Source organism: Porites lutea, chromosome 13 (genome assembly GCF_958299795.1).
Source record: "Porites lutea chromosome 13, jaPorLute2.1, whole genome shotgun sequence".
In the NCBI taxonomy this organism is placed as follows: domain Eukaryota; kingdom Metazoa; phylum Cnidaria; class Anthozoa; order Scleractinia; family Poritidae; genus Porites; species Porites lutea.
In genome coordinates, this window is record NC_133213.1 from 8,783,151 (window position 1) to 8,810,410 (window position 27,260).

The window sequence follows — 27,260 nt, forward strand, 5'->3', positions numbered from 1 at the left end:
TTTGGTCTGAGCGGGTCGATTCGGTTTGGGTAAGAATTTTTTTCCCAAACCTCTGGTGATAGAATTATTTTTCCTGACTGCAAACGGTGTAAGATTTTTTCCAGCATTTTATGCCATGAACGATATTTTTTTCAGCTTTGGAATTTTTTCGCCTGTTTTTTTTTCTGAAATCACCCATACCCCCACCCTCCGTTCTGTTTAAAGATTGTATCGATTTGTCATTGACGACATTGATTAGAACCATACCAGCCAAATAAGAATAAGGAAATACCAAAATCAACCAAACACGGTACATATCCTCCGTAATACTGAAACATTTTCACTGTACGGTACATATTCTCCCCAACTCAAATTTACTCAATTCATATTTTCCAAAGATCGACACTTGAACTGCCTAAGACATAGAGCTTTTACTATAACAGGGAAATGACGTCTTGTCTAAAATTTTCATGAATACAATCAAACCATGCTTATACGGACACACACCTCGTGCCTTCAAAAAGCCGGTAACACACTAGAAAATCGCTCATCTAGTATTTCTCGGCTCCGCTGTTAAAGCGAGCCGAGTGGAGTGGTAGTCTGAGGAGGGGGGGGGGGTAGGGGGTGACGCCCTTCCACCTCCCCAGTCAGGATGGCACTCTGCTCCACCTACCACTCTCTACCACTCTTTTTTTTTCGTTTTTTCCCCAGCGCGCGGAGCCTGGTCCCAGGTGTACTGTACAGCACAAGTGCAGTAATCTGGGAGATTCCAGAGTTTGGACTGTATCTTCCAGTCTTCAGATTAGAGTCTGATTGGTGGATCCGCCACTGCTATTGCTTTTTTGACGTACTCGTTGCCGTAGCCCTCGTTCTTGCCCCGCCCCGGGGGGTTCTCCAATATGAAAGGGGCGGGGATGCTCGTTGGAAATTTTGAAGTAAACTCCTAAAGGAGACCAATCTGGGCGTGTCCCAACCTTTTTTTGAACCCTAAAAGCGATCATTTTAAACTTTGATTACATGAATCGAGTAAATAAAACGAATTGAAAATATATAATTATTTAATATTTCCGTTTCGAGTGCAACCCTGTAAGAGACCTTTACGGCTGAATCTAATGGTGTTTTGCCCTGAACACCCCTAAGCGAGACGACGAGCATCCCCGCCCCTTTCATATTGGAGTCCCTCCCCCGGTCATTTGTCGATTGTCGATCACGTGACCAACTATTGCGAATATGGTCAGCGGAACACAATACCACGTGACACCGCATCGGCAATCAAGATGGCGGCGAACGGGGTCTTCCTCCGTGTTGCTGTTTTTAGACCAACATCATGGTAAGAAACTGGCTCTTATTCATCGGAAAAACTCAATCTTGGTGGAGATTGATATCCATGTGTCGTCCACGACTCATTTTTTTTCTGTTTTTTCTAGTCCGACAGTAAGGAACATGGCTACGTTGAAAGATAGTAAGTCGATATTTGTCCTTGTACGTACTCAGGTAGCTTTTTTAGCCAGACTATGCCAAGCATATGACACAGTAATGAGAGTCACAGGTGTAGTTTTTAAATGCAACTACATACTACGTTTGCAAATTGAGTGAAATTTTGTAGCCTAGCCAGTACACTTTTATAACTTAATGCGGGAATTATGTCTAAATTAAATAATCATGGCGAAATACTGCACACTAGCAGATACGTTTATGATTGTTTCTCTCCTCTAGGCTAAATAAACTGTGTTTTGCAGATTTTACGTTGTTAAATTCAAAAAGTTTAAATTGCAAGTATTTTGAATGTTCCATTCCTACAAGACATAAGGCCTCTCTAAAATCTATTTGTAATAATAACATTTATTAGTTTCCCTTTCAGTTGTTTAGAAATTTAGTTATTCATTTATTTTTGTTTTTGTACAAGTGCACCTTTTGTTTTACAAATGGGGATGTGGAATTTGCATGCATAATTGCCTACTGATCACGTGATTTCTATCCTGTATGAAATTGTTGACCATGTGCTTTTCAGCGGCACTGGGTTCACAGTTCAGTTCATTAGACAAGTTTATGATTTACGTGTAGGTTTCTTGTTGTGAGTTCTTCTTTGATATTAGTGTGATGAAGTTCTCCACTTTGAAAATACAGTTGAACCTCGATAAAACAGCAACCCTCAGGGTACTGGAAAGTAGCTGCTTACCCTTTAAGTCCCAGTATCCAACTACAAATTCTCCAAACTGACATCCATACATTCCTTAAAAAATTAGTTGAGAGAATTTTGATTTAAGATCAAAGACTTTTTTTTGTGATCATTTTATTAATTCTCATAGACTTTGCTCTTGACAATCTATGGATTTTGTTAGGAGAAAATTGATGTTGGTCACTATTGGGGCTTAAAGGGTTAATGGGGGTTGGCTGCTCAGTAGAGGTTCATGATAAATTAGCATTCTGTTTAGCAGAAACATGACTTTATTTTGAAGCAAACACACGACGGGAGCAGCTCTATTGGTCTGTGATTAGTTATCACCTTATATCTCGGACTGTAGTTCCTTCATCTTATTCTTAAAATAAAGCCAGACTAAGTGTATCAAGGGCTTAAATGGCTGTTTAGTAGAGGTGTCAACAATGGGAGAACTCTCGTTGGGAAGGCCAAAAGGTGGTTGGAGCTGCATAATAGGGTTTTAGCATATCTAATACCTTAAATTGCTCAAGATTTAACAAATCAAGATTGTCAGACGAGAATGCTGCCACGTATTCAATTAAAAAATATGTTGAGAATTATAATGTGACATTTTTTCACTTTAACAGTCACCTATTAGAAAAATAGTCCCTTCCAAGGCAAAACTAGACATCAGGTGGTTTTTGTTGTTATTTTCCAGCTTTGACATTTCTACAAGACAACTCAACAAAAATTAACATGACTTAAATTAACACAAATTTTCAGGGCAAAGAAAGTCAGTTTTACAGCTTGCCCTTTGGGCAAGCTGTAGCTATCATGCAGTAGCCCAAGGGTCATTCAAACTTGCTCGAAAAAAAAATTGATGAGCAGGATTGATTACAGTCCCAAAAAACTTCACTTGCCTGTTGGGTAAGTTAAGAACAGAATTCAATAGCGCGATAGCAAAATCCACTAGTCCTGAGCTATCAGACAAGTCATCGCTTTCTTTGCACACTGATTTTAAAATTCATGTTTATTTCTTGACGCATTAATTCCCTATAATAAGATAAAATGTAATTTGCACATGGGCTTTAAACTTAAGAGATCATGCATGCTGATTGAACAGTTTTATTTTTTCAGTCTCTTTGCGATTAAGGAGTGTCAAGAATATTCAAAAGATTACTAAGTCTATGAAGATGGTGTCAGCAGCCAAGTTTGGAAAAGCAGAGAGAGAACTTCGACCTGCAAGAGTCTATGGAGCTGGTGCATCAGGTGTGTCACCTGTCTAGCATCAACCCTTTCAATCCCTGGAGAAGTCAGAAGCAAATTTTTATTGTAAAAGATGTTGCATTGGTGGTGTGCCGTTCACCAATAAAATTGTAATCCATTGTTGACTGAAAACCTTAATTGAGGTGATAATCAGTTATGAAAAAAATTTTCCAAAGATTATCCTGAAAAAATGAAAAATATTGTCAACAAATAAGAGTAGAGTGGAACCTCAATATAACAAAGTCCTCGGTATAATGAACAATTTTCTTTACCCCAGTTAATATATGAAAATGAACCTACAAGTAATGAAACCTCGTTATAGCAAATAAAATTTGTTTGCTATAATCTCTATAGTCCCTTGGCCCTTTGTTATATCGAGGTTCCACTGTATTAATACTTGTACAGGGGGTGTCATCATTTTACTAGACACATACTGCAGCTACATGTATAATCCATTGATGACCCTTTTCTGACACATTTTGTATTGTTTTTTCATGTTCTAAAACACAGTGCTCTGGCCATGCTCAAAATCTATCTATTGGAAGAAGGGTATTACTGTTGCAGGCCAAGGTTTACCTTACCAAAGTTATAAAAACACAAACTGAATTAGTCAATCACCTGCATTGAAACAAATTTTTTGGAAGAAGGTGTGGGGTGGATTTGGAAAATTGTGTATGTCTCTGGAAAATTTGTAGCTATGCCCCTGCTTGTATTTAACGGTTGACTCTATTGACAAAAATAATGCAATACCACATAGAAGTAAATCACAGAATGAAATTGCAGCTTTTCAAAAATTTTTAAAGTTGTTTTTGCATTTTCAGGGATGTCATTCTTAATTTTACCTGTATCACTTGTCTTTAAACTTCATAGCCCATTATATACTGCTTTGCCTTCTTTTGAGTTAATCTGTACGTTTTATTTTCCAGCTTTGTATGAGAAGGTAGAAATAACCCCAAGTGAAGCAGACAAAACCAAGCCTAACAACTTGATTGTAGTTATGTCATCTGATCGGGGACTTTGCGGTGGTATCCATTCTAATTTGGTGAAAGCTGTCAAGGCTACCTTGGCTGAAAAGGGAGCTGACAATGTGAAAATTGTTTCCTGCGGAGACAAAGCCAGACAACTGTTCCTCAGAACACATGGTAAGAAAAGAAAGTCATTAATGACATTGTCATTCTTTCCTTTTTTTGTTCACTAAAGGGTGAAATCTGCAGGGCGCGCAAAAAATCGCATAGGGCTCGCAAAAAGCCGCATCCGGTAGTCTTGCACAAAACATTTATTTTCCGACTGGGCAATAAAATTTACTTGCCCAATGGGCAAGGTTCCAGGCCAGTCATGTCGTGACTAGCGTAGTGACTTGCGTTACATATTTGTAACTTGCCTTCCAGTGTTGACAGTTTTATCTGAGATTAATTTTTGAACTTTGAACAATAGGACATCTAATATAGTTTAAAAAAGAATGCATGTTTTTGTAGTCATAAGGGAACCAAGATCAGGGTATGAGTGTGCGACATTAAACTGTTTCAATTCAACCAATTGTGAGTTCTTTTGTCGGTGCTACAGATTCCCGACAGTTATCCTCCTACAAAATCATTAAGTGAGACAAGCAAGAAATGGCCTTGGGCAAGCAACATGTGAGAGGTTCTTGCCCAAAGGGCAAGCTGGAATTCAAGTTTTTTTCCAAGCCATGAACTTGTCAGGGTGTAAATTCACAGAATAATAGTAGTTGCTATAATTTCCAGTATCATACCCAAGGCTGTCTTCTATGGAAAATTGAAGGCAGCCAAGTGCTAGCTCTGAACAAGTAAAATCTAGGGTGCCAAGCATATGATTTGTATAAAAAAAACCAAGATTTTCTAGTCACCCAAAAGCAAAAGTTGGGCGCCAGGAGTCGCTGGGGCTTTGCTAGAGCACAGCCTTGATACCCACAGTCAATTATTAAAGCAGTGGCTGTTGCTTCTGGTAATAGTGAAGTGCAAGTTAGATAAGGCTGTGTAAAAGGCTTTAAGTACATAAATGATATGTTTTTACCAGTCAGAGCCTTGTCACATTGATCTACCATATTCATGGGCTTAGCCCAGTCAAAATGTTTGCAGTAATGATCATGATAACCAGAGTGACGTACAACAAAGGCCAAACATGTGTGGTCACATCTAATATTTTTTAACTTACTGTTGAGTTGGTGGCAAATAGTCCAGTGGAATCAGCAAAATAGTCAAATGCCAGCTCATTTTGACTGGGCTGCAGGCTGTATTTTTTATCAAAATCAAACAAACTCATTTTAGTGCAGTTGAATAACTAACTTTTTCTCAAGTCTGTTGCCAAAATGAGCATCTTTTTGTATCGTTTTCTTATTTTTTTTCAGCTGACAACCTACTGATGAGTTTTTCTGAGATTGGCAAGAGGCCACCTTTGTTTTGTGAAGCCACGTTCATAGCACAGGAAATCATTGACAGTGGATTTCAGTTTGATTTGGGAGAAATGTACTACAACTGGTTCAAGTAAGTGCTGTAATAATTTTCAGTTCCTTTTCAATGACAGGATGGTCAGAGTGCCAAATGAATATATATTATTAGAAAGTTGAAATGAAAGATGACTGTTTTTTATCCAATCCACACTAACTTATTTACTGATGAATGCTTAACAGCCTCTTCTGTTTTCTGTCAATGATTTTGGCAATTTATTTATTGATACATCTAGCTGAGCAAAAAAAATTGTTGGTTCAAGTAGGCTATTAGAAATTTACTGTTGATTTCCACCACCTGGTAGGGTGAGCACATTGGGATTGTTGTCATTCGAACAAACTGCCACACAGTGTATCTTCTCCAGACTTGTAGTGCATTCAGTCAAATTAATCCTCTTATAGGGAACCTGTTGACTTTTCTAAGACTGAAAATGAAACCATATTTGTTTGGGTGTGGCTGTAGAAAGGACCAATATTTCTTCACATTTGCATTGACATGAATGTCTCATCTTTTAGGTCAGTGGTATCTTACAGAACCAAGACGAAGCCTCTTGTCTCATTTGATTCTCTTAATGCGGCTTCAGGAGGTTAGTTCAGTGTGCCTCGCTGTAGAGACAAGAGAAAGCAAGCATACAGTATTTCCTGCCCATTGCTATCATCAAAGACCTTAAAGGGCCTGTGTCATGGCTTGTAGTCATTTTATTTCTAATACCAGTTACATTTTCTTACTTGCCGTGGAATTTTGAGATCACTTGTTAATAACAAAATCACAACTTGATGTCTAACAAATAATGCCGAAAAATTATATCAGACATTACAAGCAACAGAAGTGAACTTTGAAAAAACTGTAAGGGTAACAAGTTTTTAAAAACCTCAGTGCAATCCGTTTCAGATTTTTTCAATTTTTTTTTTCCTTCAAGTTCATTCATCGAAGCTCCCTTTTGTGTTTTCTGTGCTGCTTAAAATTATTTTCTTTTTTATGTTTAGAGCTGTTGGTGGCAATAGTCCAGTTTGGAATTAAAAATCACCACTGAATACAAACATTAAATTTTGGAAAAAGTCTGGGAAAAGTCTTGAATGCTGGATCCAAAAATCTGTATGAACCCTGAAGTTGTGTGTGTGTGTTTTTTTCAGAGGTGCTCAGTTCATATGATGACCTGGATTCTGATGTAATTAAGAACTACTCAGAGTTTTCTTTGGCCAGTCTCCTGTATTATGGCATGAAGGAAGGGGCTTGCAGTGAACAGAGTTCCCGTATGACAGCTATGGACAGTGCTAGTAAAAATGCTGGTAAGTAAATTCAACTTCTCAGGCAGCAGAATTTTTGTGGGGGGCACAGTGATGTAGTGCTTTACACTTGACTAAACAAAGGCATTAGTCCTGGATGCTGGGCTGTCATTTCCTTTCTGTCATTTTATTTCATTTCCTGTAAATCCTCTTTTAAGCCCTGTCTCTGTTAAGCCCCCCCCCCCTTTTCAGGAAAAGAAAGTTAATAAGCCCACCTCTCCTCCCCCTTATTATTTTTCACTAATAAATAAAATTATAGACTGTATAAACAACTGTAAAACTTCCTTTGCACTGATCTGGGATGGTTTATTGAAGTGTTGGAAGTTCGGATTTGTTTTTGATCCTCAGTTGCATGACCTCCAACTTCTTGTAGTTGAGCTTTTCCACTTGAAACCCATACCACCATCTTAGCTAAATAAATATTAAAGGAGCCCCCCTCTCTAATAATAAGTCTCTAATAAGTCTTTCGTCTCTATTTAGCCGCCCCTCCCCCCCCTCAAATGTGTTTGAAATTAATAAGGCCCTCAAAGACGATGTACGGTATTCAAGAAACTGATTTTGACAATGAGTTTCACCTCACAGTTGAATAATATTATAAATGCTCTAAAATGACCACTAGTAGCTAAAATTAGCAAAGGAAAAGAGGAAACAAAGAAATCTGGATTAAATGTTAATCTTACATCAGTGTCAACTGATAAAGAAAGATGTGGGCCAAGTTTTAGCCTGCCTGGCAGGTGTTCCAAAGTGAAGGGGAAGGGGTAATTTGGGCACACAGAGTGCAACGGGTGTGCAAGAAAGGGGAAGTTCCTTTTTTCCTCCTCCTTGTGTGCTTGGTTTCCCCTTTCCCTTCCCAGAATGAATGCTTCACTCATTGACTCATTAGCATTAGTTCTGGCACCCAGGGCTGTCATTAAGAGCCGGGGGGTGGGGATTTCCCCCGGCTATTCTGAACATGGTCCCCTGCCACTTTCATTAGAAAATAGAAGAAAAATAGAACCAAAAGAAGTCCTTAGCTGTTTGATTCCCTGCAACTTGTTGTATTTACCCTGCTACTGACAGCCCTGTCAGACACCAGTCAACCTCAGCATCTATAGTAGGCCTCATTGTGATTCACTTATGTTTATCAACTGTGGCTTCGTTTACAGGTGAAATGATTGACAAGTTGACCCTCACATATAACCGAACTCGTCAAGCTGTCATTACTAAGGAGTTGATTGAGATTATTTCAGGAGCTGCTGCTCTGGACTAGACAGTTTGAACTTTTTATTGTAAACTTTAGTTGATCAGTTGGTGTTTGTAACATTTGAAAGGAAATAAACAGCTCTTTCAGGAAGCTAATGAGTTCTCTCTCTCCTCCGCATAGGTTTCCACTGGGTTTTCAGAAAATGAAACAGAAAAGAAACAGGAAACATGAAAGTCTCTTTCCATCATCTCCCACGCGTGTTTTCTTTGTTTGCGTCGTGGGCTGTCGTAAGTTAGGAGTTGTGAAATTTACCCCTAACATGGATTCACTCCGAATACAAACAAGAGCTTCTGCGTCTCTATATGGTGGCCAATTTACTTTGTTGCACTCCCCCCACCGGCCACACCAGTTTCTTTTAGTCTGCGTGACAAGGGGCAAGAGACAAGGGGCGTGACAGAAGAGGTACAATAGCTTCCTCCTCTCTCACGCGCGCCCTATTTTCTCGATCTTACAATCAGTACCCGCGCCGCTCTTAGCCCCTTTATTCCTTATGTATAACGTCTGGTTCCATCTGATATTTTGTTCATACTGATGGCAAACGAGCAGAATTTTCTCACTGCAAGTGTGGCTTATTATCGAGAAGGCCCGATTCCAGGCCCGGACGGCCGCGACGGTCTGGAACTGGTCTGGTAAAACATTGTCCCCAGGGACTCTCCTCCTCGTTCTTTACTTTTCTTCGCGCCCTTTTTTTCCGCCCGTTTAGCAACCTCGTCCCCAGGGCTGTTGCCCGTTTAGACTTTCCCTTGCCCCCACAATCTGCCCCTGGGTCTCCAAGGATGCAATGGAACCAAACCCGAAAACAACAGAGTTGCAACCCATAGGGGTCCAATCAAAATTAGAGGTTCGGGAGATCTGCATGGCTACTGTCTCCCACTTCCGCTTCCGTCTACGGTGGATCTCAGTTCATTTTTCTCCCAAGTTTCAGTCTTTCGCTGAAAATTCAGCCCAGGCGATTTGAGAAAGATACAAGCGAGGTTAATGATCAGTGAAAAGGGAAGTCCGAGGTATCAGTGTTGGGTTTGGGGGCCCGAATTTTTGCGGGCTTAAGTTTTTGGAATTTTGCTGCTTTTTTAATGATCCGCTAAAAACAGTTCTGGCATAGAATTCCCCGCTAGCAGAGGTGTCTCACGGCGAAAACTTTCGCAAAACGTTTATCCACAAGCTTAGCTCCATGTTCGAGAAAACATAATTATAAAAATAAAGTTTGTGGATGATAAAAAGAGGTTTTTAATACAGAAACAGGCTCCTGACAGAAAACAACATCAACGAAAAGTCCAACGGTGTATGACATTTGCAGACTGCAGACTGGAGACCGCAGACCGCAGACCGCAGACCGCAGACCGCAGACCGCAGACCGCAGACCGCAGACCGCAGACCGCAGACCGCAGACCGCAGACCGCAGACCGCAGACCGCAGACCGCAGACTGCAGACTGCAGACTGCAGACTGCATGAGGCAGGAAGACTGTAAATTGAATGAAACCAAAAATATCGTAATAATAGACTGCGAGCAGTCTCTCTTTTTCTTCAGATTTAGTGAGAGCAATGCACGCGCGCGGGAGCGGCGAAGCCGCGAGACGCGCATGGCCATTTGTGTGTCTAGCGTTTTGCTCGACGGACTACAGAAAAAAGAGAGACTGCTCGTAGTCTATCGTAATAAAGGTGGCGTCATCATCAATATTACCTTGTTCTGTAAAGAAAGGCCTAGAAGCGAAGTTTACATTTTTCACGCAAATTATACCGACCTCATTCCTAAAGGAGCTGTTGGCTGCTCTTTTCGTATTGAATTAGAGCAGAATAATGTCTGCCGATGTCACGAACTTGCTCATGAATCCATAGCAACAGTCTAGCAATTTAGCCTGCACCACAGACGAAACTAAACTATAAGTCTGTCTGTGAAACAGCGCCGGAATCTCTATTCTACGAGGGCCCCACCTGTGTACGAGGACATCAGTATGAGCAATGATTTGCCTATTTAGAAATTCAAAATGCACTTCTGGTAATTCGTCGAGTCCATGCAGATAGGATCTGTTCGTTTTCGATTATTTGGCATATCCCTAAATACTGCTAAGATGAAATACGTCATTCAAAAGGTGTTAAATGTCCTTGATCTATTCTACGAAGCGGCTCGCAATCTAAAAACCTTTTTTTAACAGAAGACTACTATTTAGACAGGCATTAATGGGCATTGCTACTTGTCATTATCAATTCACGATAATCAAAGAAGAATAAAGAATCAACGCAATTAGTGATATGCCGGATGAGTTGATAAAGGGTCGGTGAAGAATAGCCAACAGCATTTTGGGAATGAGGCCAATATAACTTTGCACAAAAATATCAACATTGTTCCCAAGGCTACTTTCTCACTTTCACACGATTTTATATTTTTGAAGACGTCACCTTTATTAGGAAGATTTTTGGTGTCATTTAATTTACAATCTGCAATCTGCAGTCTGCAGTCTGCAGTCTGCAGTCTGCAGTCTGCGGTCTGCGGTCTGCAGCCTGCAGTCTGCAGTCTGCAGTCTGCAATCTGCAGTCTGCGGTCTGCAGTCTGCAAATACACCGAAAATCCAACGGCTATAAAAGTGAAGAAAAAAGGATGGGAGGCCTGTGGTTATTCGTACCTAGACCCCTCGCAATCTGCGCATGAGAGAAATTTTCAAAATGGCTGTCTCCTTGATGGATTGAAGATATAATTATTTATGTTAGGTTTTCCTCAAATTATGAAATGTACAGATCATTATATGATTACACAGGGAAAGATAAAGGAGTTCTTCCTCTCCGTGTAGGAGAAAAGTTTCGTTTTATCGAGCAACATGATGTTAACTGGTGGAAAATGCGATCTCAAAACGGGTCCGTTGGACTTGTGCCTGCTTGTTACTTGGAAGCTGTTGACAGGGTATCGGTAAGACGAACGCCTTTCTGATATCTTGCTTGTGTCATTGTGAAGTGAATTGTTTGTTGACGAAAATTCACTATTCAGTTTTTCCGGCATTTTTACTTATTTGGTTATGTCGTGGAGAATTTAAATTTTAGTTTTTTAATACGTCACTGCTTGCGTTTCTTAAGACTTGCCTTGCAATTTATTTCACTGCTTTAAGACAGTTTTGAAACAAAATATTTGGCAAGATTTCCGCACAGACCCGTTAATTTGTTATACATGCAGCGATTTCATACTAGTTCCAAAATAGTTTGTATGAATGGAGCCGACGCGAAGCATGCATGGATATTGGGCTGTATATAGAAATCTTGTCAAATTAATTTATAAAATAACTAAGATAGTATGCGTGCTCTGATTGGCTCCGAGAAGCATTTTTGCATGAGAGTATGTAAACACAGTAGTGAAGTCAAGATGTTTTGCTGTTTGCCGTGTAGGAACCTGCTCATTTACTGGGGGTTTGGGAATAAAAATTAATGGAAGGTCCCTACCTAATCAAGTTACAAGTAACTGGGTCCTGATTAGCCTGTGAACTTTTGTGGAGTGTTGGACAAAAAAGCTAGAACGTGGGCAGATAGGGAAGAGAATTTGCATTCTTCACTGCCCTCCTTTGGGATCGAGGCTTTCCCCGGGCAAGTTCCTGTTTGAATAACAGAAACATAATAATTAAAAACCTGTGTACCAGAACTTAGTTAATGGGGAAAGAATTTATGCTATGTGTGTATGTAGACTCATTTCGTTTTGTTTGTTTGTTTTTTTTTTTTCAAATTTGGTTTTTCGTAAACCTTATAGGCTAACCCAAGTGAACAAAAATCAGTTCTTGAATCTATCGATAGAGCCATTGAAGTAATTCACTCACAAGCCACTCATGCAGGTGGTGCGTACACACATGAACAAAGAGCAAATTTGAGGTTTGTAATTATGAAGTAGTTCTTTTTTATCAATGTATATTATAGATGATGAGTTTCTTGGCTTTGGGGTTTTTTCAAGTGGTCCATCAGTTTGTGTATTATCCACCACTTTAACCTTTTAATACAAGTATTAAAAAATAAAGAAAAATTGAAATGTACTGTTATAAAGTAACTTTTCATTCATGTAACAAGAAAAGCATGCAAAGACAGTAGTTTCCAATAGCCTGAGGCTAGTTTATTTTGTGATTGGGCTGATGAATTCTCTCTTAACTTGCCCAATGGGCAAGTGAAGCTTCTTTGCGGAATTCAAGTTATAGAAGTACTGTAAGACAAATAATAATTTGTTCAAATTCCTAATAAATTCATGTGGATTGGAAGCTGTTTTTTAAGCTGATCTGACAAAGTGAAAATATTGCAATGATTACTTATTACAATTATTAATGAAGCAAATAATTAGCAATTAATTTATTCATATTATAAATCCTGCTCATCAAATTTTTCTTCCAGCTAGTCAAAATGACTGATCTCTGGCTAGCACGGGCTAGCTAAAATTGACTGCTAAAACCGCTGTAAAACTGACTTTCTTTTAACCTTGAAGAGTGCACTAATGAAGTGCAGAGTTAGACTGCATTACAAAAGCCCAGATGAGCATTTGTATCTGAAATCCGTTATTATTCTTATGTAATGCAGGAAATTACTAGAACACAGAACGCGTCTTCTCTCGGGGAAAGAATCAAGGGCTTCAGGTGCTCATCATAGTGGAATGAAAAGTAGCAAGCCTGTTGTTACAGAGCATGACCCTCCTGCTCAGCCTCGCCGCCCGGCACCCACCCTACCACCACAGAAAGATAAGAAAGACAAAACCAAGGAATCCACAAAGAGAAGACCGGCTCCTTCAGTTCCTGTATCTAATGCAAACCAAACTGCTACAGAAACAAAAGGTCTGTTTACTAGATAGAAATTAAAGCAGACTCTAATCTTTGCCCTTTTTTTCGTCTGCTAAGTCTATTAATAATGATTTTTAAATGGTTTAATCAAGCTAGTCACAGGTAAGAATTGAATTTCTGGCTGACATACATGAACTTTGAAATTTGAATATTAATAATCACTGAAATTACTTCATATTAGGAAATATCTAAGGCTGATATTTTATAGAAGGGTGTTTTGTCTTAAACTTTAGAGGTAATGAGTACTTGACCTATTGTTGGCTAACAACACCCAACATTGTTGGATGTACATGCTGTGTCCATTTGCACACCCTGTTGCATGTTGTTGCAACATTGGGCCAACAATGTTGGGAGTTGTTGTGTCCATTTGCATGTAGCTTAATGACCCTCCCCTCCCCCTTTCGTGGCTGTATAGAACTGACTTGTCCCCAGTCATCTATTATTGTTTGTAGGCAGTTATGGATCTGTCACAGAGACTAGCTTGGCACCTTAGCGTAGTAGGAGAGAGGGGAAAGGAGACCCAAGGTGTCCTGCTTTTCCTCCTCACTACTATGTGACATAGTTGTTAAAGAGAGACGAAACTGACTTCTGTTTTTTTTTTTTTGAGAAGTTCAGTTATCTCTTACACTTGAGTCTGCAGACAAGTCTTTAAATGTATCATTTATATCAACATCTTGCTGATCAGTATTGTATGTGCACTTATCTTCATGGATTTTCTTAGAAAGCCAGTCTAGTGGTGAAGGTCAATCTGCTTCTTCTGTGCCTCCTGTTCCTCAAAGAAATGACCTGGTACCTGTTAAGGTACGAGCTGGACTTGCTGCCGAGCTGCTAGAATTGCTGAGAATCAAGTGAGTATGTAATAGAAGTCGTTAGTCCTATGACAATATTACTTTAAACATAGGTGAAATACTTCTTTAAAAACTGCATTTTTCTCCAACAGTCTTCAATCAGTGTGACCTTCAATAAGAAATTACATTGAACTTAAGTTTACAATGAATTAGCAGTTTTTTCCCTCTTTTTGTATTCTTAGACAGAAACTTAGTGCTGGCCCTAGTGATTTCCAAGAGAGCTGACTGACAACATTGCAATGAATTTATGTCTTAGGAATGTTTTATGGTTATTGCATGTAAATGAAGTTGTAACATCTAAATTTTCTTATAAGGGTAGTCTTTACAATAGGCCATTAAGTAAGACTTAAGAGCTGGTAAGTTTTACTTAACCAAAGATGTGTGTGTGAAGGCCCAAGTAAAATCTCAAGTTATTTTACATTGCATCTCATTAACGTCAGAAAGTAAACGATTCAAGAAAAGTTTCAAGTGACCTCAAACCACCCTCAAAACTGACTTTGTGGACTTGTGGTTTCTTGAGCTTTGAGAAAGACGAAACATGTCAATCAATCTTTTATTATATTGCGTGGGAAAATAGCCTTAAGTTAACCGAAAGTAAAAAAGAATCTCTTGTGTGTGACCATGCAGCTTTATTTTACTTGAAGTATTTAAAATTTACTTGTCTTGAAATTAATATTTCTTAGCTTATTTAGGCTCTATTGTAAAGACTTCCAATAAGAAGTGACTAAAGTAACAAGGAGTTCTTTAAATTAATACAGTACAGGTTTGAGTTATGACAAGTCTCATGTTGCTGTAGAAACAGTTGTAACACATCTTCAAATTTCCATACCATCAATATCAGATGCTATGACACAGATTTTACAAGATCTTGCGCAGCAGAAGGTCAGTGGAGCTTACAGTTACATAATTAGGATGCTTAAGCAATGGTGATGGTGATGTCAATGTGAAGGGCTAAAAAGCAATTGGTTTAGATTGGCAAAACAACAACTTTGCAGGTGCATTATGTACATTTCTCAGCCATCACTGCATGACTATGACATGGAACTTTTTAATATCATGTTTTGTGGGACATACGCCCCGTGCAAATGGACGCAACATGGTTGGCCAACAACTCCCAACCTTGTTGGATGTTACATGTTGCGTCCGTTTGCACACCCTGTTGCATGTTGTTGGATGTTGTTGCGTGCTGTTGCACAGAGTTTGAAACCAGTCAAACTTTTCAGCCAACAACTCCCAACATTTCTTTTGTTCCATGATCCCAACGCACGCTCATTACGCATGGATTACAAAGACTTATGGGTTGTATTCTTCCTACAATGCACTGCAGGTCCCAAACTTGTTGGGAGTTGTTGCATCCATTTGCACACCACTACCAACACGCACGCAACAACTCCCAACATTGTTGGCGCAACAGTGTTGGGAGTTGTTGTGCCCGTTTGCACAGCAGCCGTAAACACAAGTCCATGGAATGAACATTTTGTGTTGTTATTCAGCAGGAACCAGCTAGACTCTAAAATAACTAAAATTTCCATTGACATTGCTGTGATCTCTAGGAATCACGCAGTGAAGATGAAGAGGCATTGCTTCAAACCCATGATGGACAGCAACTCATTGGAATTCTTGATGAGTTAACTGAACACAAGGAAGATTCACAGCAAAGAACTTGGGCTGTTCATGAAGACGAGGGAATTCTTCACAAGCTGCTTAAGAATTTGTTAAGCATACTGGTCAGTTTTTTAACAGGGTAAAAAAAGGAACTTAAGGCCCCGCATGAGGCTACATTGCATAATAAATATTTTTGTAAAAATATTAAAATTCTGCTTTTTCTTGCCCAACATTAAAATGGCATCACCCCACAGGTTCAAATCTCTGCCTTACTTTATAACATGTTTTACTTGAACATGGTTTGTTTTTGTATTCGAACTTGGCTTTTGCTCTATTCTAACATAATGATTGTTAACACTGGCAAATTACTAAATAATATTTGAAAAATTTTATTTATGAAGACATTGTGTGTGAGAGAATGTGACTCATGGAATAACGATTCAGCATTTGCTCAGATATTTTCAGTGACTCTATTAAGAGGTGTATTTAAAATAAAATTCCATTTTTTTTCAATAAATTATTGAAGCTAAGGGGAAAGGTTGCAATTTTATGGGAGGTACTAATTCAATGATTTAAATTATATATTTCACAACTAATGTATTTCGCTAATTTTGTGAATGCCATTTAAATCTTTGAATTAGTTTTTAATAAATTATCCCTTTCAAGAAAGGGCCATGTCAGAAACAGTTTTGCACAACACAAGCAGGATTCTTGGGATTCTAGATCATGAGTGATTGACCATGTCTATTTCTTTTGTTGTTCTAGCTGGATGCCGACCCCACTGTCTGTCGAGCAGTACTAAGACAAGATGACTATGAATACATCAATATGCTTGTTGTCTATTTTCAAATGGTTAGTTCTTTTAGTTAGGCACCTTCTTGCGTAAATTGAAAAGTAAAACAAAAATTATATAACTTGACTTGTTCAGATAAATAATGTAAAATTTTTAGTGGGGATGCCCTATAGTATTGGTAGTGATAATAATAGTGATAAAGATAATGATTTTTTTATGATGATTTTGCTGTTAATGAACCCTGCTAGTTTGTCTGAATGGTCTAAATGACTGAAAGTATAGATTTATTTTGGTTAAAAAACATGGGTTCCATCAACACCATCAGGAGTGTATGTTTTTTTATTCTGCAGGCACGCTCATAGCCTGATTCTCAGATGCCCAAGGTCGTTCTCGGCCCCTTCGCTTCCCTTGACTTTAGCCATAGTGTTTAGAGTAAATTATTGATCCTAGTGAATGGCTTACAATGTGCTGTGCTTTTAGGCTTGGCTTGATCTATAAATTACATGTTTTCTAAAAAAATATTAATAGGAGGTACTTTTTACATGTCTCTGCTGGTTAAAGGACAGGTCATTATGTTACAGATAAATAGACAGGACCAAAGTGTATCCTGACCCTAATCAGTATAATCCAAAATGTTATGGTAGATTGAAGGGAAACAGTTTGGCTTTATTAGTTACTTATTGATAAAACAGTGGCCTGTAAATTATTGTGGCTGGTAGAATGTGACTTGTTTGAGACTGAAACTTCCTTTCACTTTTATGCATAGCTTTATCTGTTGAAGTAGAATTCTGACTATTAATCTATTACTTTATATTTGTTTCCTGGCAGGAACAAAGGCAATCCCTGCGTGAACAGTTGATTGAAATATTTGGCTGCATGTGTGGTTTGGAGAAAGAAATGTTATCACAACTGTTGTGTTCTGTCTTACCTGCAGAGCTGGCCATAGAGGCTATGAACAAAAAGGAGGGTAAGTAAACAATGACTGTAGCCTGGGAAAGGTTCCAGTGACAAGGAGTGACAAGAGATGGCTGTATTTGAAGCTAAGGATCATAACCAAACTTTTAACAGGACGAGGCAAAATGTGTCAACCCCAAAGGCTAGAATCTTTTAGTGGAGGGTTGAGCATTTTACGTTAACCCTTGAAATCATTATCAGTGAGCTTATGCAACAGGATGGCAGAAAGTAGAGGATAGCAAAATGTTTGTGTGTGACAAATGTGACAAGGCTATTAGTTGCATAATTGTTGTGATTTTTTTAAACATTACAACTTGTTTTGGTGTGAAGTTCAGTTTAAAATGGCAAAGATTGGCAGAATATTTTTTCAAGCAAGCATTGCTGTCTTCTCTCCTGTGCCATCCTGTTGCATACATTCATTATGGCCTGACTTAAGTTGTATACAAATTAGTAGTTTGCAAAGTGCAAAGTACTAAAATAAATTGGATATTTCACATGTAAGGTTTTTTGTCTTTTAAGATGCTGTGATGCAGTGTCACTGTGCTCTGCTGTTGACTATGATCTTCTCCACTGGAGAATCAGTTCCATTTACCGTTTATGGTAAGTCAAAATGATTGTAACAGGGCTTGAAGTTAACTTTTACAAACTTGCAAAATGGAAGTGGTTTTGGAAGTTGCAAGCCAAGTGTACGTATTCTCTGAAATGTTTGGAAATAAGGGTTTCTCCAATAGAAATTTGAGAAAGAAGGTAAACGTTGTTGACAAAGATTGCTGCAACAAAGCCAAGTATAGTGTCATACATTAAATAAATTATTATCATGGACAAAGAAAGTAGTTATTTCATGGCAGCCACTGGCCATCAGTTTTATGTATCTAACTTATGTACTTGTACATTAATGCTACACTGACTTGGAGGTATAAACACAGAAAACTATTTTATGTAATTGTGGCCTTTTTTAGTTCTTGTGTGAAGATGTATTTAAAAGAAACCTGCCTCCATCAAGAAGCCCTTGAAGACAACAAAAAGCCACCACAGTGAATTTGCTTCTTTTGCGAGTAAACTGAAAATTAAGTTTGAGATCTGGATTCATACTCATGTTTCTATTAGCAGGAGCTAACTGAGGAGTCAGTCCCTCAGTCCTCAGTCCCTTGAGGAGGGAGGATTAGCGCAGTTGGTATTGCGCGGCCTTCTGTGTGGGAGGTCCCGAGTTCGATTCTCAGGTTCAACCTCAAATCCTTCTTTTGACTTCTTTCCTTTCTGTGTAGCTTTAGGTAGATTTAAATACCCCTAAAATGGGAATCTGAAATCCTTGGCCACACTTTAAAATAGTCAACTGGTTGCCTCTTGCCAGTTGGGGCTTTTAAAACCCGTTACGTTCTATTTTGGTCATATAATAATTATTTCAAATTATTTGATTGGAGGGCCTGTAAACTAGCTGGATATTTTAAGCTTAGTGCACTTTCCACTATAAACTGAACAAAACTGTAACCTTTTTTATAGCTTTTTAAACTTTTTGAAAATCTGTTCACAGACCAAATAGATGATTCGTTTGTGGATTTCCTTATCGATGCCATTGAAAATGCAGCAGATGATGAAGAAGGGGAACAGTTAGTAGACACCTTTGTTCCTCTTATCCTGGCTTTTAACCAACACTTTGTAGGTATGAACAATGTGAAATTTATCATCATTTTGACAATGTTCCATGTAGTTATAAAATGAAATAATATTTTAGCTTGACCATTGATGTCTGTAATATTTTGTGACTTTGGAAAGCTAGCATTTACCCTCTCAAAATACTAACTTACTAAAAGCACTCTTTCCAGCGATGTCGCTTGTTTTTCGGTAATTGGTCCATGTCAAAATTTAAAAACATGCAACGGTCATTGCTATTCAGTTGGTTGACTACTAGTAATCTCTCATATTTTCTTCAGGGATAACAAATTTCATCGAATTTGACCCCATACAGACCAAGCTAAAAGGTTTTAATATTTTAAAAAAATTCCAGTCTCTGATAAAATTTTTATTCATTTGATAGTTAACAGTTGATTAGCTAATTATCCTGAAAACTAACAAGATCAGTCTTCTTAAGGTTATTGTCTTTAATAAATAATTTATTTCGTTGTTATTTTTTGACAGATGTCAGTAGCAATATTGTGATAAGGGTGTTAGCCTCCCGCAAAACGGCCAAAACTTTGAGTGAAAAAATTATGTTGCTGATTAATAGAGAAGGTTGGTACATGGTAAAAAAAGTACATTATCCTCTCAAAACCATGAATAATTCCAACAGTCACAGACAAACAATATTTATATGCAAATTCATGTGAGTTGTATGGCAGTGTGGCCAAGCAGTTAAAGCACTGGAATAAATATATAGTAATCTGGAGGCCCTGAGTTCAAACGTCGCCCTCACCACTACCTTGATTTGTTCTCAGTAGTCAAAAGTTCAACCCCAATCCTCGGTCGCGCTTGTCAGGGGCGTAGCTACCTGTACACGTGGTTTGCACTTTTGTACCTCAAAGAGTTGAGAGGAAAAAATCAAATGATATAGTAAAAAAGTGAGTAACTAAATGAAATTCATAAAGGATAATGATTTTAAAAAAAAACAGTTTGCCCCAATTTATTTAAGTCTGCTTGTACTTCGCTAAGTTAAGGATACTTTTTCTAGAACAACAGAATGCTTTTGCCACACTCAAATGTCGGTTTCCAGAGAGGTGACGAGATTCATTGGTGGAATAATCTTAAATTAATGATATGTATAATACCTTGAAACGTTTTGGGGTTTTGAGGTGGGCAGGGGAGGATGGGGAAAATTGTGTGTACCTTTGGAAAAATCCTGGCTATAGGATGTAAATATAGCCATTCAAATGGTTTGCCTCTGGCCAGTTGGGATTCTTAACCTTGAGGGTCAAAATACCTTGTGGGCCAAAATGTAAAAAAATACTGGCTTACCAGTGATTTTCTTACCATATTAACCCATTCACCCCTGAACCATGCTGTGCAGATCCATGTCCCTTGTACTGCTTGTGACGTCATCAGTTTAAAATTCATGGACAACTTTATTATCACTGTTGGTGGTCAACTGCTTGCCCTCCATTGTGTCAGTTCTGTTCAGTTTAAGTCATCACTTTCGTCACATTCATACCGGTAGTTTTTATTTTGCTAAAAACTCATTGTTGTTTTTACAGAGGACCCCACAGCCCTGTTTTCATACCCCAGAGCATGCCCTGACTCTGTGCTGAAGTTTCTAACTGATATCTTTTCTTCACGGGACACTGCTGATTTTTTCTACACCTCTGATATGATGATTCTCCTAGAGATTGTCTTGAGACAACTAACCGATCTTTCTCCAGGGGCAGGGGTGAGTAAAACAATAACTACATTGACTCATTGTAATTTGAAGCATTTGCAGATTGTCATGAGATTCTAGGAAACTTCCAACCTACCCCTACCATAACCAAATGCACTAACTTCTCACTTAGGGTAAAATGTTGCATTAGGGGAGAGGTAGGTGGCAGTTTCCCAGAATCATACTTATCCAGCTTTGCAAACAATCATGCCAGGCTGTGAGTAAGTTCTCTGTTTAATGTCTTGTAGTTCTTAGACAGAAGAGACAAAAGGACTGATACCCCTTAAAATACTATTTAGACTGCTTAATACCTTCACTTTGAAGCATTTACACCTGTCCAACTGTAAATTTAAAGAATTTTTTATAAGAAAACTGAATTTGTCAGTGACATCACATTTTTATTTCAAAATAGAGTGATGGTTCTGCTAAAAATTATGCTAATTTAAGACAAACCTCTATTGAGGGGCCAACCCTTATCAAGCAGCCACTTGCCAATCCCTAGTGTGGCTGCTAAATAGAAATTCAGCTGGTTTTTGTTTGTTTTTGCCTGAATGAGCTTCCGTTTGAGGGCAGAAATACTTTTTCAGATCATCATCATCCCTGTCATCTCCATTGCATCATCATCAGCTTCAGAATCAACATGTTATCCTTTTCTTCATAACCAACCACTTAGCCTGAATTTCATCCGATTACCGCGAGTCGTAATTACTCCGTCATTAACTGAGGGAGTAATAATGACTCGAAGTAATCAGATGAGATTCAGGCAACCAACCACTGTCATTGTTTTCATCATTATCAGCTAAAATCTGAAATACTTTTATTTAGATGTCTCATGAATTAAAGTGATTTTATTGTCATAATGTATGCATTTTTTTTCTCTCTCTGTAGATGAGAACTGAATATATTTCATTGCTCCACCAAATCCTGCTTAATTCTAATTACAGTGAACACAAACATAAAGCAAAGGAATTGATGATTTGTCTCACAAGAATCAGCGAAGAAGAAGACAAGGAAAGTGAACAGGACAAACTCATCGTACAAGAAATACTAAAAAATTCCTCAAAATATTTTTAACTTACTGTTTCCTTATGACAGGTCTTGTTTGGTGATTTTCTCAATAATTTTATTGAATCCTTTAAGTGCGAGAGCTTAAGCAAAGGCATTTTTTGGGTGATAAATGGCAACTGGACTTTTTGCATTTTTAGGCAGTGATTTTGCCTAAGTTTGCAGGCAAACAATCTCTACAAAGACTAAAGACAAGTGGCAATACAAATTAATATGGTAGTGTCAAGGCATGTAAAAAAGGGAAAAGCAGCCTCACTTCCAACTTTCAATTAGCACCCGTCACTCAAAACTGCCTCAGCTGTGTTTAAGTTAATATATTTTCTAATTCTTGTTTCCGCAAAAAATCTATGGATTCCTCTTCTCTCCTCCGTTTCTTCCCCTTTTTAGCTCTCGCTCAAACTTTCACTCAATACATTTGTAACTCCATTAGAAACTTGGCTATGCAAGCTAGTGATGAAGCTGCAACGGTTTTGTGCCAGTAGAACAATCTCACATGTACCATTATGGCGCATTCTAGAAGCGAAAGGATAAAGTAAACATAGCTGTCACTTCATAGTTGTAACCATCAAACATATATTTTAACATATTGAATCAGTACTTTCTTAAGAGCAGCTGATGAGAGTCTCTTCTTTCTATTAAAATATTTAGCAGCATGCAAGGAATTAGAAAAAAAGCATGAACATTGATGTACATTCAATATTTTGGCTGGATATGAAATATTTCATGTTGCCAGTTTATATGAAAAGAGTTATATTTATTGTGTAATATTTTCCAGTGTTAAAATAATGATTATTTGCAGCAAAATATATTTTGAAAATTGTATTGTGTCTTTTGACAAAAGATGTCACAAGTTTGTCATTCCAGAAGCTTGCTCATACCTTTCATTGGTAGCACAAAGTTTTACTTAGAAAATAAAATTTTAATGACACTTGTAAAAGTTGTGAAACTGCTTTTGAAAATGTAGCTTGTGAATCTTGGCTAGTCTGACAAGTGACCAATCAAATACCTTTCTCATATTTCCGAACTTATGTATCAGCTTACTCTGTCTTTTTTGCACACTTGCCAAGATTCACAAGTATGTTCAAAACACATAATTCTGGAGTTTAGACACAGTCAAACAAGAACAGCTGGCAGGATCAGGACTTCGAGAACTGACCAAGTACCATTAGAAGTGTGGAGGCATGTGTGGCCGAGTGGTTAACACCTCAAACTCTGGATCTGGAGGTCCAGGGTTCAAGCCTGGCCTGTGACAAGGAGCTTTAGTTTGTCTCTCTTCACCCAAGTGTATAAATGGGTACCAGCGATATAGTGCTGGGGGGTAACCCTGCAATGGACTAGCATCCCTAGCATCCCGTCCAGGGGGGAGTAGCAATACTTCTAGGTATGCTTCATGCTAATGAAATCGGGATAAGCTCTGGCCATTTGGGCCTTTGGCTCGTGTGTGCCTTTACCTTTCACCTTACCATTAGAATTGTCAAGCCCTGTAAGATGCAGCGATACCACACAAATGTGATTTTTTACTTCTTTTTGCAAGTGAAATACAGTGATGGATGTGATACAATACTGTTTTTAATCATCTAACTATTCTTATCATGGATTAAAAAATGGGATACTGGTAATTTATAATAATTCTTTGTCATGATGCAATAAATTTGACTATACCCTTTTTATTCAAGACCTAACAGAGATCAGGTATTTAATTCACCAGGGTGCACTTAGCCTCCTATGCAGGGCATTTTTAGGGGAGCTCATATTTCGTCCCTCCCCACAAACGCCTGCTCAACTGAGAACGACATTCCCTTTCCACGCTTAGCTAATTACATTGCACCTTCCAAATTCTGCAAAGTTGACCTTGATCGCAGGGTAACCCAATAATCACTCGATCTGCATGAAACACTGAGAAAGCTTTAAACTCGGGGTGGTAAAAGTAAGATTTACTCAGTCGCATTTTACAATACTCCGTGCACTGCAAAACCTTAGCAAAGGAAAGAAACGAAGGAAAAAGGTAACTCTAGGGTCATGTTTTTACACTGTCATGAGCTTATGAGTCACGTTTAGCCTGTCAAAACTTTATTTCAGGCATTTGTGCCTAAATATAGTCTAAGGGCACTTTCGATTTGTCAGAACTGACCGGCCGGACCATTGCCCGACCAGTCAGTTTGAAAATGAAATAGGCTTTTTCCAAAGGGTTTTTGCTGGAAAACATCTTCTTCGAGCATACTATTCGGGATTTAACTGATCTGACAGGACAGTTTTGATTTAAAGGGAAATTATCATTGCAACAGGAATGGTCTGGCAGGTCAGTTCTAATAAATGGAAAGCGCCCTTAAAAAACAAAACTGGACCATTATTTTTTTAGAATTCAATGGGTGCAAAGACACATTCTAGCTTCTCAAAAAGATAGCAAATAGCGAGACATGGCCTCTTTTATTTACTGTGCTCCTATGAAGTTTGCCGACCAGTCACAGTAGAGTTAGCCTGGGACCAGGCTTCTTGGTGGGAAAAAAGGGGAAAAATGGCAAGTGAAGCAAACAGAAGGAGAGACTATGGAGGAAAAGGGCCATGCCGTCACTTCCCCACTTCCACTGTTTTTCCTCGCTGTCTGCTAGCAGTTTTTAGCCCCCTTTTGCCCAAAATGGAGAGACTGTACACACACGCTAACCAGAGTTAAGAACACATGAACAAACAAACAGATTAATTGCTTTTTTTCGCACAGCACAATAACATTTTCCCAGAAATACGTCTTGTTCTAAGGATTACACACTTCTTAGTCCATCTTTTTTTGGATGCCTTGCCAGAAAAAGTATAAGTGACTTTCATTAAACCTGAGCAGCTCAATGCAATATTCACTACTGCACAGTGGCATAATTTAAAAAATATATATTCTGAATTTATATAGATGACTGAATGTCAGTCAAACTTGAATCCTTTCCTTGTTAAATCTTCTCTTGCATCTTTTATCTCCTACAAGACAGAAAACCAGAAAGACTGGTTAAAAAAAAAAAAGCTATAAAGATGCCACTACAAAAGAGAGAACACCGAAACCAAGAGAGAATAAATTCTCTTGTGAAAACTTTTTATACTTACTTATTCAAAACCACACATTGTCACATTCATAATTTGAAAAACATCAAAATAGGCCTAGCTGGCAGGGGGTAAGAAGGATTACTCCCTCATAATACCTCGTATAGTGTAAGCATGTGAGCATGTATATGTATCACCCCATGAAGAGCTTTCTGGTCTGAACTAAACTATCAATTTTCACAGAATCATCAAGATTCTAAAATGAGATTCAAATCTGAAGACCTTGTGGGTAGGGGGGGGGGGGGGCATAACACCCAAAACCTACCAACATACCCTACTCAACTCAGCCCCAAAGAAAAAGGAGAGCACACACTTGGTATTGGCATAGGAAATCTAATAAGTACGCCTTAGTACCAAAATTTCCTTACGCTTGAAATGAAAAGACTTTGTCTAGGAAAACATTTTTCCTCCAAACAACTCTTTCATAGCACACTGACCTCAATGGGGGAGGGTGTAGATGGGAATAAGTATGAGTGGTGTCCCTGTTATAAGTAGCTTGTAGTAGGTTGCACTTGGTTGCCCTGGTTACACCACTGACTTTGAAAGCATTCTGAGAGATAGATCGTAGCTTATAGAAATGGTAAAAGTTAAAGAAAATTTCAGCTTCTTACCTGCTTCAAAGATTCAGAGGCTTCTACGCAGTCATTAAAGGTCGCTACACGGTATCCTATAGTTGCTAAAGAATAACACTGCAAACGAAAAGAAAAACGTAGGGCTACAACTTCTAAGCTATGGACTCGACAGCAAGATTACACGTAAACAACTGAAAATTAAAGGAAAATAAAATACAATTTACTTACTCCAAAGACTATCAGGGCATATACTGGCATCTGTAAAAAATAAATCATTTCAGAGGCAAATTGTTTTAAGCTATAATAGATAGGCTCAAGTAATTCCACGATTGTCTGTGGATAGTTTTTATACCACACGTGCAGTCAAACATTTCTAAACTTACCGGCCATATCACTTCTTTCGCTTTGTAAGATACTTTAAGAGGTAGAATATCTGTTAATAATGTAATCCAGATTGAAAACGCTAGTCCAGCAAATATAATCCACTCTGCAAGTTTGATCATTTTGACTGGAATGAAGTGACGTTCGTCCTTCGATAACAAGAAACTGAGTCTGGTTCAGGCCAGCGGTATTCGTCATCGCCCTTTCTCCGTCATATAAGGCTATTTCTCCCTTCCAGTCCAGGGGGTGGTGTAAAATCGGCAGACAGGCCGTTGGCAAACCCATAGAGGAGTTCATGTGAACTGGAGAAAAAAATTTCAGTGTTTTTGATTAGGGAAGGAAAGTAGCCAGCTAGCAAGTTCTCCATTTGGGGGAAATGCGAGAAGTGGCCAGAGAGTAGCACGAAAAAGGAGATGCGAGAACATTTTCTTGTGCATGTTCTCTTGCAGCTCACTTCGCTTACCATGAATAGAGAGCTTGCTTGCGGGCTTGAAGGAAAGTCAATTGTAGTTAGTATAATAATGGGCCAGGCGGCTCCAGAAACCAAGGTTACAATGTTATTGGTTTGAGTGAAAATTTAGTAAAATTATTATTTCATTCAGATAACCAATTCATTACAATATAAGCACTGATAGGAAAATAGGAAGCTTTAGCTACTTTGCTAAGGGGCATTTTACAAATACAGGTGAAAATGAGGCTGGACTTGACCTTGCTTTGATACAACCCCTCCTGATTTATTATGTAAATCAGGTTTTTCTTATGCTAACTATGTAATTTAAGCATAATTTTCATAAGAAAAGGAAAGAGGTTTGTATCAAAACAAAGTCAACCTCAGCCTCACATCCACTTAAAGGTTAGGATACTAAGCCCACAACTGTAAAATGGTCTACTGAAGTAATCAAAAGGAAAGATTCATCTAAACCTTGTTGATACAGTCAGCACTGCCGTATCTTTCAAATTTTATTGAAACCCCTGAACAATGTCTTTTATATTATTATTACTACATACATTGTAGTAACAACATTGTTCTCAAAATCTAACATTATGAAAACATCTAGTGTAAAGGAAAATTTACAGGAACATCAAAGAATGTGTGTAATCCGAAACAGCTGTAAACCTTGGTTACCAGGGTGAGATCTCTACCAAAGAGCTAACTCACTGGTTTAACCTGAGAAACAATTTTATTTGACACACCTTCATGCACATTCAAACAAACAAATCAGATATAATAACTTTCAATGTTAATTATGTTGTAGTTCAATTTTATCCTTGGTTTAATTTTTATTTCCCTTTGTTTTAAATTCATTACCATACATTACCAAACCCCAAAACAAACGGAAATAAAATTTAAACTGAGGATAAAACTGAACCACAACATAATATGTTTTGAGCATGTACCAGGTCTTTCTGTAGATTTTGCCTGTTACATTTTGAATTAT

The 27,260-nt window shown here is 38.3% G+C and overlaps 3 protein-coding genes across 3 annotated transcripts; 2 read left to right on the top strand and 1 right to left on the bottom strand.

Moving 5' to 3' along the window:
• The first annotated feature begins 1,222 nt into the window (after positions 1 to 1,222).
• On the top strand, positions 1,223 to 8,469 carry LOC140922989 (ATP synthase subunit gamma, mitochondrial-like). Its single transcript, XM_073373038.1, has 8 exons — positions 1,223 to 1,309; positions 1,407 to 1,441; positions 3,257 to 3,388; positions 4,312 to 4,527; positions 5,751 to 5,886; positions 6,366 to 6,436; positions 6,984 to 7,139; positions 8,282 to 8,469. Exons 1-8 carry the CDS (start codon positions 1,257 to 1,259, stop codon positions 8,383 to 8,385), a joined length of 903 nt encoding a protein of 300 aa, XP_073229139.1. The 5' UTR covers positions 1,223 to 1,256; the 3' UTR covers positions 8,386 to 8,469.
• A 2,558-nt stretch (positions 8,470 to 11,027) lies between these two features.
• Positions 11,028 to 22,721, top strand: LOC140922977 (NCK-interacting protein with SH3 domain-like). The gene is made up of 13 exons (XM_073373025.1): positions 11,028 to 11,282; positions 12,108 to 12,226; positions 12,917 to 13,167; positions 13,895 to 14,021; positions 14,780 to 14,903; positions 15,575 to 15,748; positions 16,392 to 16,478; positions 17,248 to 17,386; positions 17,893 to 17,973; positions 18,905 to 19,033; positions 19,510 to 19,602; positions 20,559 to 20,731; positions 21,608 to 22,721. Exons 1-13 carry the CDS (start codon positions 11,106 to 11,108, stop codon positions 21,791 to 21,793), a joined length of 1,860 nt encoding a protein of 619 aa, XP_073229126.1. The 5' UTR covers positions 11,028 to 11,105; the 3' UTR covers positions 21,794 to 22,721.
• A 714-nt stretch (positions 22,722 to 23,435) lies between these two features.
• LOC140922997 (dolichol-phosphate mannosyltransferase subunit 3-like) lies at positions 23,436 to 25,964 on the bottom strand. The gene is made up of 4 exons (XM_073373049.1): positions 25,824 to 25,964; positions 25,669 to 25,698; positions 25,480 to 25,557; positions 23,436 to 24,748 (listed from the first exon to the last, which is right to left on the bottom strand). Exons 1-4 carry the CDS (start codon positions 25,941 to 25,943, stop codon positions 24,695 to 24,697), a joined length of 282 nt encoding a protein of 93 aa, XP_073229150.1. The 5' UTR covers positions 25,944 to 25,964; the 3' UTR covers positions 23,436 to 24,694.
• Between the last annotated feature and the right edge of the window lie 1,296 nt (positions 25,965 to 27,260).

Coding starts and splice junctions, on each gene's coding strand:
- LOC140922997 (XM_073373049.1), bottom strand. CDS start 25,943: ATGATCAAACTTGCAGAGTGGATTATATTTGCTGGACTAGCGTTTTCA. Junction 25,699..25,823: donor CGAAAGAAGTGATATGGCCG/GTAAGTTTAGAA, acceptor TATTTTTTACAG/ATGCCAGTATATGCCCTGAT. Junction 25,558..25,668: donor ATGCCCTGATAGTCTTTGGA/GTAAGTAAATTG, acceptor TTTCGTTTGCAG/TGTTATTCTTTAGCAACTAT.
- LOC140922977 (XM_073373025.1), top strand. CDS start 11,106: ATGTACAGATCATTATATGATTACACAGGGAAAGATAAAGGAGTTCTT. Junction 13,168..13,894: donor AACTGCTACAGAAACAAAAG/GTCTGTTTACTA, acceptor GGATTTTCTTAG/AAAGCCAGTCTAGTGGTGAA. Junction 14,022..14,779: donor CTAGAATTGCTGAGAATCAA/GTGAGTATGTAA, acceptor AAATTAATACAG/TACAGGTTTGAGTTATGACA.
- LOC140922989 (XM_073373038.1), top strand. CDS start 1,257: ATGGCGGCGAACGGGGTCTTCCTCCGTGTTGCTGTTTTTAGACCAACA. Junction 1,310..1,406: donor GTTTTTAGACCAACATCATG/GTAAGAAACTGG, acceptor TGTTTTTTCTAG/TCCGACAGTAAGGAACATGG. Junction 3,389..4,311: donor CTATGGAGCTGGTGCATCAG/GTGTGTCACCTG, acceptor TTTATTTTCCAG/CTTTGTATGAGAAGGTAGAA.